This window comes from Anarrhichthys ocellatus, unplaced genomic scaffold (genome assembly GCF_004355925.1).
Source record: "Anarrhichthys ocellatus isolate YVR2014 unplaced genomic scaffold, GSC_Weel_1.0 scaffold22, whole genome shotgun sequence".
Classification (NCBI taxonomy): domain Eukaryota; kingdom Metazoa; phylum Chordata; class Actinopteri; order Perciformes; family Anarhichadidae; genus Anarrhichthys; species Anarrhichthys ocellatus.
In genome coordinates this window covers 416,230-433,139 of record NW_022280052.1, presented here as the reverse complement: position 1 = coordinate 433,139, position 16,910 = coordinate 416,230, and the positions used below count along the sequence as shown (strand labels likewise).

The 16,910-nt window shown below is 41.1% G+C and overlaps 2 protein-coding genes across 2 annotated transcripts; one reads left to right on the top strand and one right to left on the bottom strand.

The window, feature by feature from the left end:
- The first annotated feature begins 905 nt into the window (after positions 1–905).
- LOC116390238 (calcium-binding mitochondrial carrier protein SCaMC-1) lies at positions 906–12,804 on the top strand. The gene is made up of 10 exons (XM_031859675.1): positions 906–1,729; positions 3,979–4,105; positions 4,220–4,307; positions 6,586–6,697; positions 9,189–9,347; positions 9,800–9,952; positions 10,088–10,195; positions 10,587–10,754; positions 10,927–11,077; positions 11,799–12,804. The coding sequence occupies exons 1-10, from the start codon at positions 1,550–1,552 to the stop codon at positions 11,978–11,980; spliced, it is 1,428 nt and encodes a 475-aa protein (XP_031715535.1). The 5' UTR covers positions 906–1,549; the 3' UTR covers positions 11,981–12,804.
- On the bottom strand, positions 12,216–15,156 carry LOC116390239 (transmembrane protein 69-like). The gene is made up of 3 exons (XM_031859676.1): positions 15,059–15,156; positions 14,471–14,515; positions 12,216–14,389 (listed from the first exon to the last, which is right to left on the bottom strand). Exons 2-3 carry the CDS (start codon positions 14,513–14,515, stop codon positions 13,655–13,657), a joined length of 780 nt encoding a protein of 259 aa, XP_031715536.1. The 5' UTR covers positions 15,059–15,156; the 3' UTR covers positions 12,216–13,654.
- Between the last annotated feature and the right edge of the window lie 1,754 nt (positions 15,157–16,910).

The window sequence follows — 16,910 nt, the reverse complement described above, 5'->3', positions numbered from 1 at the left end:
CAAAGTAGCAATAACTAAAGTTAACAAATAAATGTAGTGGATTAAAATGACGTGGTATAAAATTGAATACTCAAGTGAAGTACAAGTATCTCAAAATTATACTTAAGTGCAGTACTTGAGAAAATGTACTTAGATACTTTCTAAAACTGGATTCATGTCATTTAGACTGAAACGTGTCCCTCTTTTTATTTTGAAATAGATCAGGATTAAACGGATGTGCAGTATTGACAAAATACTTAATGGGAGTTTATTAAAGCCCGCCTCTTCCCTCCGTCGCCCCCTTGCGGTCAATGAAAGCAACAGCAGCACCGATTGGACAGATTACAACAACGAAGTGAAACCAGCTGCTGTTATGTAATATTTGTCGCCATCTCGTGGTACAATCAAGGCAGTGACATGACAATCTTATTAAACTTGACATTTTTCAAGCCATTTTCTTTCACTACCCCCACAATATCCAAAGTTTTCAATTTGCACTATCATTTATATAAATCACAATTACACTGGTATTACACACATTAGTGCAGATGTATACATTGTTCTAATTTATTGAGTATTCTGTTTTATTTAAATATTTGTTAATGCGTTTATGTGTGTGTAGTGTGGAGGGGGCTATGCTGTATTGTACTATTATGAAAATAGAGCTGAACCTTGAATATTCACAAGAAAGACTATTTGATATTTTTATTAGAAGTTATTTTGTGCACAACATGAGTTTGTAAAGACCATCGATGCAAACCGAGGATTTAAGAGGTTAACCCGACGTAAAGCTCATGAGGTCTGCAGCATACCAGGTGCAAAGTCTTCCTAAAGTAGCCGCGGAACAACCATCGTCTCCCACTCCTCCTCTCCATATCCATCTCTTTGCCTCTTTCGTCTTCAAAGCAATGAAGCCTCATTAAAAAAGTGTGGGGGGCATGTTTTCCCTGGATTCCTGCTGCCAGATTCCTGTGGGTATGACTCACTAAACTGAATCAGACTGCTGGAGCCCGCTCGGATTTGGACGAAAGGCTATTCTGGGTAGACTACTACATGTATGCATGTGTGCGTGTGTATGTGTGCGTGTTAGAGGGATGTTACACCGCAAACCCATAAGAAAGGATAACTTTGGATAAATTGGAAAAAGCAGGAAGTAAAATCTTGCTCATGAATAATAGTGTAGGCTCTTATATGAAATACTAGCCTCAGCCTGTGTTGACCCTGCTGAAGGGTGTGTCTCTGTACGTAGTAAAAAAGGAGGTCTTCGGGCGAACTAAACCAAGTGTCCCCACCCTTCTGCTCAACGCAGTCAACCTACCTCATCCGCAAACAGCCCTCTTTAAATCTACGTGAAGCCTAATTTACCGGATTCTTTACCGCGTTAATTTATGAGGGCTCTGCTGCGACTTCGTCTCCAAGCTGCACTGCGGAAACCTCTCTGAAATCCTGCTGCTCCAAACCAGAAGTGCCAGCCACAGGCATCGGGGTTGTGCGTGTGTGTTTCCACAGCAATTTAATTGCCCGATTTGGTCTCTTGTGTGCAGAGTGGTTTTTCGTTCTCACTTCAACAATGTATCAAGTCGCAAGGAAGCTGTTCTTTACGGACTGCCGGTGCGCCGGCGATGCGTCGAAAGTGTACGATGATCTGTTCGCCAAGCTGGACACCAACAAGGATGGCAAAGTGGACGTGTTCGAGCTGAAGGCGGGCCTGGCTGCGATGGGCATCAAAACCGCGAAAGGAGCAGCTCAGGTAGGAAGCGCCACGGACACAGTAACCAGTCGCATACAGGCCGCATAGCAGGAGAGACATGTGTTGTCTGCTGTTGCTGCATTCCTGAAGGAACTGACCAGGCTGCAAATTGCAATTAGTCTGCTTTCACCCGGAGTAACCCTAACAATAAAGTACAGGCCTCAGAGGAAGTGACTCATTTACTGTCCCAGAGTAACGTTTTTATATACATGGTACTTTATTGTGTGTTTCACTTCAGGTCTGCAGCTAAAACATATTTTCTTTATAGTTAATCTTTTGATTATGCTTTAGTTTTTTTTTTATAAGGGATTAAATCAAATATTGGATGAAGTTTTTATAATCTGATTTAAATCTAAATACACATGTTGAACTTCCCACAAGAGAGTTTCAGAACCTCAATTTGAGTCTCATTTCCCTCAGGATTTTCTCACGTTTCCCCCTGATAGTAAAAAAAGTAGTGCTGGGCAACGATTCAACTTTTTAATTGCGATTAATCGCATGGATTTTTTGCGATTAATCGCATTGTTATGGCAAAGTTCAATAATGAATTCAAAAGTAGTGTATTGCGCACTTTTATTTTAAAAGTACTGCTGTATGAACAAAAGGGCAATACCATTTGGTTTGTAAACACTTTAAACAAATAAGGTTATTTTTAACAGCAGTATTCTCTTTACACAGTAGCAGTTCTATCTGTGCTCAGTGTGTGACTGTATGTGAAACGTTCCACTGCTGTGCAACAGGAATAACATGTTTCAGCACATTTCAGCAAAAATGTCTGTCTTCATGACAGTCAGAGCATGTGAATGCAGCTCTACTGTTCATCAATATAATGCTGTAACTCAGAGGTGATGGTGACCCAGCGATCAAAGAATAAAGACACTTTACCCACAATTTAGGTGTATTTTCCCTTTAACTCACGATATGCAGCATGTTTTATACTTAATGTGAATATAATTCATACTTTATCTTATTCTGAAATATCGTATTCTGAAAACCGGATGTTCGTCTGAAGAAACCGGATGTTGTCTCACATTAATCTTTCCGCTAACTTTCTTAGCTCATTTTTGAGGCTCATACATGCCGTCATTCGTTGAGATCCTAAAGGTGCGTTCACACCAAACGCAACACGAATACTAATCAATACTAATCTGCTGCAGTTTGTATCCACTTCTCTGTGGCTTTTGTTAGCTTGTCTTGCTTTTGTTTATCTAACTATACTTCTCCCACACCCTGCATCAGACTTCCTCCACTGCGGCCAGTGAGCAACGGACTTTTAAAATAAAATTAAAATTAAAAAATGCGTTAACGCCGATAAAATAATTGTCGGCGTTAATTGATTAATGCGTTAACGCGAAATTAACGCGTTAATTTGCCCAGCACTAAAAAAAATAAATCATATCTGGTTTCTCTACACAAAGTAACAGCAGTCTAAGGCTGGTACAGAGCAGATGAAGAGCAGGTGCACCAGAATGTCTGAAACTGTCTCAATTCAAACTGTAGGTGCAGGTGAGCTTTTATTGTGGGCTGACTCAAAGAGGAAGGTCCCACCTTTTGCCAATCAAATACTCTTACATTCCTCACGCTCATCAGTGAGTGTGATGGCTGTAAAAGTATGAGTCAGGAAAAGAAGCTTAGGAGAGGTCATTGATTCCAGGTGCTGTAAAACAGGCGCTTTCCATATCTGTGCAATTATGTGATAATGATATATATAATAAACATGCGCACTGGCTGCTTTTCCAAATGCCTTGTTCGGTTAGTTGTGTCTATAATTCAGCTCTTGATGCTTTTTTTTCTTTCCATTGATTCATTTTCTTGTGGAGTGCACCCACGTGGCTCCTGACTCTTGAGACCGTTCAATAGCACCACCGAGGTCCAGGTTTCAGTTTATCCTCCGAGGAACTGATCCTGAATCAGCACATTGTTGTGTGCACTTTCAGTAGTGTAAATTCTCTCTTTATCTTAGATGATCCCTCTGCAAAACAAGAACAGAACTTTATTTAAATAGCACATTGCAAATGAGTACAACGTGATTTAAATTCAGATGTAACTGAATAAAATCAAAGCAGGAAATATAGAAACAGTCGGCCACAAACTGGCAGAATCAAGCAGCCGCTGTGTGAAAAGATGAAGAGATGGCAGAATTGACCAAAACCTCTCCCACCACTCAGTGAGGGGGTCAGACAGCCAACAGACTATCATACGCTATGATGTGAAGAAACTGGATTTCTAATGTTCTGTGTTTTCTTTAGAAAATCATTTCCTCTGGAGACCAAGACAAAGATGACGGGCTCGACTTCAACGAGTTCTCCAAGTACCTAAAGGAACACGAGAAGAAGTTACGACTTACCTTCAAGAGCTTGGACAAAAACAATGATGGTATGCTGTAATTATTTTATCTAGGCAACATTTTAAGTTCATCAATGCTGAAGATTTACCTTAAGAGTCAAACTAAATGCTGGGGATTGTACTGTGTATTCATATTTTCAACAGGTCGTGTGGACTTTATGGAGATAAAGCAGTCACTTGCCGATCTAGGAATGGACATCAGCAAAGAGGAGGCGCAGAAGATCCTTCATAGGTGTGTCTGCTTATTTTGTAGCTGCTAACAATATAGGAAGGCCTCTCTGCAGTACTTGGTGTGCTGTAAAGAGTTAGGTGAGAGTTAAAAGTCTTGTTCCTGGATCCAAGCATAACCCTCACGAACCTTTAACTAGAAGTGAAAGAAAGATGTTAAAGGAGGGGACCAGTGTGAGGGACTGATAAGCAGATCAGCCTGAGACCTGGCCTGGTGCTGACGGAGCCACATGATAAAGAGCTGGCGAGACGTCTGACTGACGAATCCCAACATTTAGAGTTTTCTCTAAAGTTTTGGAGAAAGGGCAAGCTCAAAATGTGGCAGGCAGCTAGTAGAGGCACTTCCTGCCACGGCAAGTTGTGGCAGCTGCCACTGTTTGGGAGCGGTGCCGCGGCAGTTAAGCCTTTATTTTTCATTATATGTGACAATACATTAAGGTCCTTGAAGGTATGACTTGTTGGTAGTTGTAATTGGTTTAGTAAAAAAATGCCAAATTGTAATACTATGGCTACTCGTTTTTGCTAAGCTAATGTAGGCTAACGTCAGTTGGTACTTTTCAGGCATGTTGTACTCCCTGGAAGAAGCATTTCTATCATGTGATTTTTGCATTAATTTGCAAGGTTTCCTTGATTATTCTTGATATTCTTTGTCAATATTTTTAGCAGGGCATCCATACAGTTATATACTATGTTGTTCAAAATTCGACAGTCAAATGTACATGTTAGGACAAGAAGTTCAAAGTTAATGGCAAGAAGCCACCATGTTGTGTCTTACAGGCAACAGTATTAAGTCAAAGCTCTGGGATCTACAGTGTAGGCCTATGCGTCATCATTCTTCACGAAAACAACAAAATAGACATTAAATGTAATGTGGTCACATTTTAAGGTAGAAAAGCGTGGAAATGTTCGAGAAAATACTATTTCACCACCAATGAAGGAGCCTGTTTGACATCAACACATTACACTGAATTGGATCCTGTTCAACACGTATTTGCTGTTCTTTGCTCTGCTCGTCAGACCAGGTTGACGCAGTGAGCTCTACTGCATGTTCTGTATTTGCATAGTCAAAGTGAGAAGCAGCAGAAGTACAGGAGCACGCATTATAGAGAGACCTAGAAAGAGAAGTAAAGCAGGATGTGCATGACTGTCAATCAGTCATGCACATGAAAGCCACAGAGAGTAATTGATGAGTGTGTCAGCCAGCCGCACTGACATGGAGGAAGGAAATGAATTGGAAGATGCACATTCAGAGCAGACGAGGACGGAGATTGACCATGACAGAGACCACACGGGAGACACTTGGTTTCCTTATTTTTGTGTACTAAAAATAAGCTCAGAAATATTTCAGTTACTCCATTTTTGTTTGCTAACTTATTTAGAAATTCACCAAATCTAGGCTAAAAGTTTTTTACTGTTTTATATTAATTTGGCGGCGGTTTGAATGATGTAACTTGTGATCTACTTCTGGTTTGCATGCTCCCTCACCACCACTATCCGTTGACATTAGTCTCTCTCTCTCTCTCTCTCTCACTGACTGACTGACTGACTGTCTGAACAGGAGTAAGGAGGAGCTTAATCGGTCTAGAAAGTGAACGGATCTGGAATAGAGTATCAGCATTGTTCCTAGTACAGTGGGACCTTTTCTTTGGTGGAGAGCTTGATCATGAGACGTGAAGATAAACTGTGACTTTTATCTAATCTTCTCAAATATGAAACATCAAAATATGTATTAGTGCCTGATATTTCATTCCATGTGTTCTTTGTTTGTCCCGATCAACTATGACCCGTTAAAGATTCTGGACAGCAGATTGATCGGTTGCTTCAACTTCTGGTTAGATGTCACTGTCCGTTCTTATTTTGTTCGTTATTCAGTGTTCATTGAAAATTGCAAAATTAGTCTTGGTGCGTTGCAGTTTAAGTCGCTGACCGTGTAATCACAAAGACCCTGGTTGAAGGCCCTTGATTAATGTCATCCCACACCTCTCTCTCTCTCTTTCTCTCTCTATCAGTTGCTGTCAGCTCTCTTCTAATGAAAAAGGCCAAACTAATTTAGAAAGAAATGCTAAATCTGTAAGTTTAGGTCAGTAAAACATACACATTTCCTAAAATTCGATAATTTAGTGTCCAACCCTAGTTGGCGGTTTCTCCCTCCAACACTGAAATACAAAAAACAAATCACTCTTGCACATATAAGCCAATACGTGGGCCCAGTTACTTAAGTCTTAATTGGACCGTTTATTATTATTATTATTATTATTTATCCTCTGTCATTCCTTGTACAGTATCGATGTGGACGGCACCATGACTTTAGACTGGAATGAATGGAGGGAGCATTTCCTGTTCAACCCAGCCACCAACCTGCAGGAGATTGTCCGCTACTGGAAGCACTCTACGGTAAGGGGGGGGGGGGGGTTGCCACTTACAACCAAAGATGGAGACAAAAGAAAATAAGTTCAACTGAGAATATTAAAGTATATTAGTAAGATACGATCTGTTGTCATGTCGTGGACCAAACTTTAAAGCTTTAAAATATCTTCAGCTTATTGTTAATGTCTCTTTTGGTTTGAATGAATGGAGCTGGTGAATACTTTAAAGGTATTTGTTTTGGATGCTCTCACATAGAAAAATAAAGCACTCATTAGAAATTCAAGAGAAGAGACTTAGAGGCCAAACAGTTAACCTTCTTCATGTCCTTTGACTGCCCCAACCGTCGCTTTAAGAACCATTGTGCTTTAAGGGAAAGTTGTTTTAGGCTGTTGTCAGCTGGTGTTGGATTTGGATGAGAACTTTGGCAACAGATCAGTACCTCCCCGTCAACAGGTTGGACTCATTCATTTCCAGAGAAGAGGTGAGAAAAGGAGGAGGAGAAAGAAGCTTGACTCAACCTGTTCATGATTACCTTTGCTTGGAACAAGAGGTCGTCTAGAAGTGGCACCAAAACAATATTTCTCAAGTCAATTTATTCATCACACCAAGTGAGATCCTCCTGGTCCCGTTTTAGAAATTTAGTCAAAATAGTTTATGAACATGAATATCAAACACAATGTATCACCCTTAAACGGTTTGCAACAAATAATATTCAAACCCTAGTGTTTTAACTGACATTTCACATGTAGACAGTTGGCTTCATATACTTTACTATGGTTGCATGCCAGAGACACTCCAGTCAATGGCTAATCTCTGACGTTAGCTGCGTCCATTCACTGGTAAGGTCAAATAAACCTGTGGCTGCTAAACTGAGCCGGACATGAGCTAATTTCAGGTGGATTAGTTTGTCAGTGGGAAGTGGACAGGTCACTGAGGGAGGACGTGCATCTAGAGTTCAGGACAGGAGAGCTTCCCACCATCTCCAGGATTCACGTCGATGGTTACTGGCTACTCTGGATTCGGTGTTTCTCCACTCGTGCTGTGGATTGGATCTGCCGACCCTTGACGTCTCACTGGCCATTTTATGTTCAGGATCCTGATCTGTCTGGGAAATAAGAGTTTAGGAGGGAGCTCGTACAACACTGGGACTGTATTGCACTGGATCGGCGGCGTGATCAAAGGCTTGAGATGGCCATGGCTCTGCTGCACCCTCAGCAGCAGCAGCAGCAGCAACAGGGCAACTGGTTTGTCATCGATGACGGGGGGATCTATGAGGTGGACATGGTGGGTTTGGGTTTTTGGCTTCACATTCCAGGTTGTTGTGTAAACTTGGTTTTATACATCTGCGTGGTCGATTTTGTCAGTCGGCCCATAAATTTCAAGAAATTGCAGAAATTATGTGTTTATGGTAATTAAGAAATAGTCTTGCCATTATTCACGTTGTCCACTAGAGAGCGCTGTCTTTTTTCCCACTGTAAAATGTCCCATTCACTACATATCCTTGACACAATTCTATATTAACAAAATGTAAGGGGTGTCTTTACTTATATTATGTTATATCCTTCCTTAGTCCTTTAGCTTGTATATTGTTTCATTTTTAAATGAGCTATTCTGATTCACTCCAATACAACAACATGTAATGTTCAGTTTTTGTTGAGACTGGGAGACCAAGGTGTTCAGGAGCAGTTGCATTGAATTCAACTATATTTTAAGGTGATCATTCATATTTTGTCCCTCCGTTAAGTCGCCACATCTCGATTATACATAAGGTAAGTTTCAAAAAGCTTGTGTTCCTTGCTGTAATATTGTGAACTGTTTTATTACATTGTACATATGTTCATGTTGGTTTGCACTGCATCTATAGGAAGACAGATTTCACTCCATTTGCAGTCTCAGCTCAAGAGTAAAGTGATGTCGATGCTGGTTTGACAGAAAGTTCTGTAGCACCAGTAGTCTGGAGTAGTCTGAGCACAAGACAATATGTTACTCTAAATGAATCATCAATGCAAGCCTTCACATTACGATTCGTCCACAGCTTTCTTTTATCTGTCTGAACTCAGATAAAGTGAGACAGAACTACATTTAATTTCATATTGTCGTATGAAACAACCGGTTTGTGCCGTGCAGTTATACAATTGATCTCACAGCATGAACGTGTAGTTATGTAAGCCTGTGGATAAGGACATTCTGTTTGTCCAGTCCTGCAAGGCAATTAAGTTGAGGGCAGCGAGGCTGCTAATCGCTCAGTTACGAAGCTTTGGAATTAACTTAAATATAATATATAAAATGCAGACTTCCATGGGCTTGAAATGATATTTGAAACGATACAAAGCTCTAGTGAAAGTCACACAGGTCTATTTTGGCTCTGCGGTAAGTCAGCATTTATCAGTGTGAGAGTCAGCAGGGCCCTGAGAAGTTTTTGAAGAATCTCAGCTCCTTGTTTAGAAACTAGACACAATTCACACAGTATTTGAAACATGTCTCTGACTGTGATTTGTATATATTGTGTTGTGTGTAGGTGCTGGACATTGGGGACAGCCTCTCCATCCCAGATGAGTTCACAGAGGAGGAGAAGACAACGGGCATGTGGTGGAAGCAGCTGTCAGCGGGGGCCATGGCCGGCGCCGTGTCCCGTACAGGAACTGCCCCGCTGGACAGGATGAAGGTGTTCATGCAGGTGTGTGAAACGCTTAAAAAAATGTTTTATTAGTTGTCTGTCATATGTTCTAAATTAATCACATTTTTAACAATATATATTTTATTATATGTTATTTTTTTTTATTTACAGTGGTCATGAAATTTACTCAAAGGCAACGTTCAGACCAATCAAAAACATGGTGTAGTTAAAGCAGGGTGCAAAGTTAACACTGGTCGTATGTGTATAGTAATATGCTGTATCATGTGGCATCACAAAAGGATAATCTCACATATGATCATACATACTACAGAATTACAATAGAATGTGGAGATGCTGTTACAGTAGATAATGTGGCAAAAGGGAAAATAGTTAAAGGGGGTTAACCTGTTTGTAATTGTATTTAATGGAGCTTAAATGCTGCCTTTAATACTTTATAAATGCACTTACTTTTTAAAGTAATGATCTACAATGCAGGTTTTTTTCACGCACAGGTGCATTCCTCCAAGAGCAACAAAATCAGCCTGGTTGGTGGTTTTAAGCAGATGGTAAAAGAAGGAGGCACGGCGTCTCTGTGGAGAGGAAACGGTATCAATGTACTGAAGATTGCCCCCGAGACGGCCATTAAATTTATGGCCTATGAGCAGGTAAATGATTACAGTACACACTGTCATAATATTGGCCCCAAGATGCAATTTCCGCCGAAGTTTATCACTACTGAAACGGTCCTCAAGAGTCATTGAGTTGTGATGCAATGCTCCCTTATCGCTGTGTTTCATTAGTTTAAGAAGCTGCTGTCCAGTGAACCAGGGAAGGTCAAGATCCACGAGAGGTTCATGGCCGGATCGCTGGCTGGAGCCTCAGCACAAACTGTCATCTACCCCATGGAGGTGAGCGGAGGTGGAGGCGCGTACAGGTCTATCTGTGTTTGTTTGATAGCTGAGTGTTAAGAGTGGCATCAGGTTAGAGAATATGTATTTTCATATAGCTTTGATGACGAAGGTTGTCTGGTCTATATTAATTGTCCTGTGAACATTATTTTTCACCTTAAATAAATCCTGCCTTATTTCAGTCTAACCTGAAAATAAAGAGCAAAGTAAAACAATGTGACTTTACGGAATGTCATGCAGGTTCCCTTTTCCCCTTGATTTTTCAAAATGATAACATAATCTATCAATAGACGCTTGCTTCTTATTGTGAAGCTGCTGACTGCTACAAAGCATCAGTAGAAGTGTTGTCAGGTGAAGAACAGCTTCGCTTAAACTCTTTGGACCCCTGCAGGTGATGAAAACCCGCCTGACCCTGAGGAAGACCGGACAGTACTCGGGAATGTTTGACTGTGCCAAGCAAATCCTGAGGAAGGAGGGACTGAAGGCGTTTTACAAGGGCTATGTTCCCAATCTTCTGGGCATCATCCCCTACGCTGGCATCGATCTGGCAGTGTACGAGGTACGTGGAAAATGTGCATACAAAGCTCCACTTCCATATGCAACATCCTCTGTCATTGGAAGCAGTGAGGGATTTCCACTTGGTATGTTTTACTATAGATGTCACGTTTTGATTCTGTGAAATACAACTTATACTCCTTTCTCACACACAAACACTTCCTTGTCCTCACCAGAGCTTGAAGAACCTCTGGTTGTCCCACTACGCTAAAGACACCGCTAACCCTGGCATTCTGGTGCTGCTTGGCTGTGGTACTCTCTCCAGCACGTGTGGCCAGCTGGCCAGCTACCCTCTAGCTCTGATCCGCACCAGGATGCAGGCTCAAGGTACAGAGAACCGAAATCCATTTCAAATTCTGTCAACTTGTGGCATCTGTCAGCATTGCTCCCATGATCTTATCCAGAAGGATTTACACAAAGTGTAGTGAATGAATAGAGAAATGACCACTGAAAGGCACTGCACTACCGTAGCTAAAGTAAAGACTGAGTTAACATTGCGTGAAACATAACGTCATTGTGTTGGTTTTCCTGCAGCTTTACTGTTTTGCAAGCAGCTTGTTTCAGCAAATAAAGATGCAAAAACACACTGTGCACGTATACCTGCCCAGCACCAAACAACACTCAAACTAAATTAGCAAAGATTTGATGAGCATTGTGAGGCATTTGGCGGCTAAAGAGCCTGATATATCCTTCAGGAGTTAGTGGAGACTAAAAGCAGGGCTAGAAGGAAGGTGAAAAGTAGACTTACGTTCAGCTTACAGCTTGTTTCTGCTGCCCCCAAGTGGCCAAGAATGACTGGTTATTGCAAGTTATATCCAAAGGTTCATAAAGATTTTCCTTCCCACAGTTTTTTGGGACAGCAGTGTGGGGACGGATTCATAATGGGTTCAAAGATGGCTCACAAACTTTGAGAGATTGACTGTGATTAATAAATGGAAATATACCTTTGGCATTCCCTGGGTGGTTACTCGAGGTCTAATACATACTTGTACATTAAATTAAAGCACTGACATTATCTGACACTGGTATGTCTCTCTTTGTTTCTCAGCGTCTCTCGAGGGCTCAGAGCAGCTGCCCATGAATCTGATGGTGAAGAAGATTCTGCAAAAGGAAGGCTTCTTTGGACTTTACCGCGGCATCCTGCCCAATTTCATGAAGGTCATACCGGCTGTCAGCATCAGCTACGTGGTGTACGAGAACATGAGGGATAGTTTGGGTATCCAGAAGTAGGCAGCGGAGTCGTCTGTGTCCGTGACAGTGATGAGCAGGGTTTCTTTTTATTGTTTCAAAAACACGTCACTTACTAAGATATTAGGGAAACTGTCATGTAAAGAGCTTGTTTACCTGTCGGTCACCAAAGACTCAAAGCACTGCAGATGGAGTCGTTGCAGGACTTTGAGTAAACTGTTGAGCCATTATAAAAGAATAGTTTTGAAAAGTCTTCAGTATTCACAAAGGGCTTGTAATGATTTGTAAGACTTTGTGTAAATTGTGTTGCACCCACAGTTCTGCACTATCAGTCTTGGGGCCCAGTTTGGATCGACCGACTTTCACTTTAATCAACCAAAGAAGTAGATATTAAGAATCTGAAAAACCAAAAAACACTTAGAGAGGTTCATTCTGATTTCAAAACATTCTGTTTTGTGTTGTTTAATTGTTGATTTGGGTCAAAATGTTTATTTTAAGTATGGGTCCTGTTATGTCACATGTTCCTCTAAGTTCCATACTTGTTTTGCTTTCTTTACATCTAAAATCGACATCTTCCATTCCCTCACAAACACTCGTTCAGCTTTGTTTACGGTTTCTCAAAATATTGTGTGATATTGTGCGAGTGGGGAGCTGTTTCACCAAGAAATCTGAGGAAACTTTTAAAGTGCAATACTTTGGTGGTTGACGTTCTGGTATGTTTGAGACAGGTGTGTCTATTTGTTGAAGTCTGGTGAATGGGACTCATGTGCCTTATCTATGGACCTCACCCTCTATTTGCCTTTCTATCCAATACTTGGTTCATTAGATGCTGGTGTTTACAGTAATAAAGACATTTGAATACAAAAGTGAGACGTTTTTAGTGCATTTGTTTTCAGCTTACAGTGATTGAAATGTAATGTTTGCATTTGACTGAATACCTTCGATCTCCGTCATGAATGTTTGGTCCAACATATCGAGGCAAGTAATGAATCGGTTGTGATCTCAAAAGTTGTTCAATCTGAAAACTTGTACTGCAAACCCAGATGTATTCTGAACGGAGTACAAGAGTTCACTGGAGCCTTGTGTGTTGTGTAATGTGATGGTCTGCATTTGACCCGAGGCTTTAAGCACAGATTACTCCACTTTACTTCCTGACTTTATCCGTCTGATCCCGGCCGTGTAAAAGGACAACGTGGCTCCGCTAATTTGTAGCATTAAACTAAAAAGGACGGACTGAAAGAAAATTGCTCTTCACCTGCTCAGTTCCTGTTTAGTAATTTGAAACATACTTTTTGATAATGATTTTGATTTCTGAATAATCACCAATGTAAGTGTCCAAAGTACTTATGTTGATGAGAAATGCATTTATTTGATATTCATTGAGCAAGAACTTCCTCATTTTTGTCAGGTCTTCTAAAGTGTGGCATTCATAATTCTGATTCTGGCAACTCCGCGTGTTTGTGTCAAATAACTGACCAAAAACAATTTCATGATGGACTAACAGACAACTTCTACACAGAGGCTTCAAAGCGAGGCCCCGATGAGGAAACGTGCTGTACAGCCGTCTGGGGACAGGATTATGTTATTGCTTCCTGTTCAGATTATCACCAGACAGACCTGTGATTGAGACAGAAGAGAGGAGGAAACGTCCAATACCAAGAAATAAGATCACCAACATAAAAACATTGTGGCTTTATCATTTTATATACATACTATTTAATCTGACAACAGCTTTTTTTCTGGGTATATTCCATTAATTATGAGCGTACCAATGAGAGAAAAAAATGCCACGGCGGTCAGGATGGAGCGAAGGGCTTTGAACCAGCTGGGGTAAGTGGGCAGCAGAGACAGATCGTAATGCAGCGAGATTCCTAGTCCCATAATAACCATGGTGGCTGCGGGAACAATGTTGTCGCTCATCAGCATAGCCACCCAGGCTAACAGGGGGGGAACCACACTGTTGGCCAGATTGATCCAGTCGGGTTTGGCTGGGCTGCTCTCAGGAAGAGCAAATCCCCAGCGAGCTCCACCCAGGAAGGAAACGATCGAGGCGGCGTAAGCTAACTGAGCGTAGGCCAACTCTGGGAAGTAGCTCTCCGTCACAGCCATGAGCAGCGTGGGGGCAATGAAGGGGATTAGTCCTGCAAACCCGAGGTACAGAGCCGGTTTGGGACTTTTCCACAAGTCCTTCATGTCGTAGCGCAACAGATGCAGCTCTCTGGGAGCTTCAAGTTGCGGTCGCTTCTTCAGCCTCACAGCAGAGGAGTGGAAATGTTGATTCCTCACTAAAAACGGAGCCGCACTCATCCGGTTCCTCTGGAAGACCTCTGCGCTCATGGAACTGAGGCGAGCAGGAGGTCCGACTCGTCCGTCGTCCCTTTCTGAGAACAGCAGCCTTGAGCTCAGGGCTGATGTCCAGCATCTCTGTGAAGGACCTGCCCAATGCCACGCCTACAGACAAGACATTCATATCAGCACATAAAATACGTTTCAGTTTTAAAATGAGAAACTAAATCACAAATAGTGTGTTACCTTCTGGGCTGAAAGGCTGCTTCTTAATACAACAGAGATCATCATCTGAAAACAAAAATGAAAGAAAATTAAAAAACATTAAAGATTTCACTCAAAATTAAGAAAAGATTAGCAAATTAAATTACGAGTAAAAACCATAACATTTAAAATAGATTAGGGCTGCAACTAATGGTTATTTTAACTATATATATATATATATATATAAAAAAAAAAAAAAAAAAAAAAAACCGTGTCAAAATTTGAATGCAATACTTTTACAGACAGTCTTTGTTTTTCTGTCAAATCTAACACATGAAGCTGGAATAGGAACCAGTCTGTCATCACTGTGTTTACCTTCACTGCTTATGTTGATGTTAAAGTACCGGGGGCAGCTAACTGCAACTACAGCTCAGACAGATACACAGAACAGCTACAGCAATACATAAACAAATACAAATGTAACGACTGAACACAAGTGCTGCTTTATAAAGATAACCGACAGAACGACACCGTTACCGAGTTAACGGCTAACGTTACACCGCTGAAGCCTTCTTAGCACGTGGCTGACAATATGCACTCACAGCCCTGAAACACGGGAACCATATTTACCTCCGTCTCAGGATGAAAACATCATACTTCAAACGGTGTTTAGCAGTTCCCCGGGGTCAACCAGCTAGTAGCGGAGAAACGGGCGAAACACGTCGGTACGCGGTTTATTTCTTCCGTGTTCGCCAAGAAGCGTCCTGAATCTATGGTTCCACGAGAACACAGTGAAGAAAATAATAAATGAAAAACGTTACTTGTTTCCATGGACTGTTTCGAAGAAAATAGTGGCGAACTGGAGACATTAGTTCATCAATTAACATGCCCAATTAATCAGTCCAAATTGTTATAATTATTTTATTTTACCTAAATATGCAGCAAAAATCACCAATACGTCTGAAGGCCAATTCACTCAATTTAAATACAAGAAAATAGTGTTTATAAAATGAATATTATATGGGATAGAAAGTAAAGATTAACATAAAAGACATATTAAAAAAAAAAAACATTAATTCAATTTTGAGCTTGTGGTTTGAATACATGAAAAAAATGGTTTTGTCTTGATCCCTCTGTGTCTCCACCCTTCTGCCGCTTCCCAGCGAGGGAAAAGTAAGAAGCACTTTTTTCACACCTTGTCATGTTTTCACAGTTGCAGTTTGTCTCTCTGGGCAACGCTGTCTGTCACACAAACATACAAATAACACAGCTCTATTTGGACAGTGGACGGTGTAGTTCTGCAAGCACATCATTTATGTAGAATTATTTCACACATCATTTAAGCTGTTTAATTTTTGAAAGGAAAACTGTTACCTGTTCGATGAATATCTTTCAGCCTTCTTTGCATTACCAACTCTGTTGAGTCAGACATGACAGAGCTAAAAACTTAATTGTACAGAAAAATGAAATACTTAGCTAGTGCTGTTCTTAAGTGAGGTACTTTGTGTTTTATCATTTTGTACATTATAATTCCACTACACTCCACTACAGTTTGGAGGGAAATATTTACATCACTTCATTTACACCTATAGTTGCTTAATGTGAATATTAACGGAGTGGAGCTTCACTATTTTCCCACCAAGCCTTTGAGCCTAAAGTCAAGGCCCCCAATTAAGTAGTCAACCTACATTCCAGCTGTAATTTAGTTCCCTGCAGCGATAATGAGCTTTGAGCTTCAAGCAGTCAAAATGACAGCTCTTCACAGTGTGTCTGTGCTCACCCTCAGGACCAGCGTGAGGAGCTCAGACATACGGAGGGAGCTCAGAGGAGAACCACTGCTCCTTCAAATATTGTTAGGCAAAGAAGTCGCTGGTGGAAACCCAGAGTCCCTTATTCTCCTGCAGGTCACTTAACAGTGTAAATTATCTCTCTCTCTCCTTTTGATCTATTTTCCTGAGGGAGAGCTGACTATCTTTTTTCTTTTATTATAACAACAGTCGTAGGCCTGTCCTGTCTTTAACAATACCATCTTTCTCAGGTAGGAGGTCTGCAGTTTTTGGATTCAAATATCTGGAAACAGGCAGGGAAGACGTGGCTGGGGAGAAGGACATTTGGGTTTTCTTGCTCAGCCTGCTGCCACTTTGACACTGACGCACATAAGAAGCAAACATTGATGTTCGGACTGTTGGCCCTTTTCATTTTGGTACAATGCAAATAAACTGTTGTATGTAATCAGCCTCTTACTTACATCCAAGTAAGGACCGTAATATTTGTGTGTGTTTACTTGCAGGTGGTGTAATGCTGGAAGTGCTGCAGCACTATTGATAGGCTGCCTTAATACAGTGATACTTTGAACATCATCATACAGTGACATGCTGGCTGTCATCATTTAAGGCCAGGTCTGGATAACTGTAGGTAAGAAAGTTTCAAATTTCACTGTGTTATGTCAAATGATGTAGAGGTCATCAAATTGGCTCCAGGT

Bases quoted from the DNA above. Each gene is read 5' to 3' on its own strand.
- LOC116390238 (XM_031859675.1), top strand. From the start codon at position 1,550: ATGTATCAAGTCGCAAGGAAGCTGTTCTTTACGGACTGCCGGTGCGCC. The intron at 4,308-6,585 runs GTGTGTCTGCTT...TTCCTTGTACAG, and splicing joins GCGCAGAAGATCCTTCATAG to TATCGATGTGGACGGCACCA. The intron at 9,953-10,087 runs GTAAATGATTAC...GTGTTTCATTAG, and splicing joins AATTTATGGCCTATGAGCAG to TTTAAGAAGCTGCTGTCCAG.
- LOC116390239 (XM_031859676.1), bottom strand. From the start codon at position 14,515: ATGATGATCTCTGTTGTATTAAGAAGCAGCCTTTCAGCCCAGAAG. The intron at 14,390-14,470 runs GTAACACACTAT...TCTTGTCTGTAG, and splicing joins GCAGCCTTTCAGCCCAGAAG to GCGTGGCATTGGGCAGGTCC.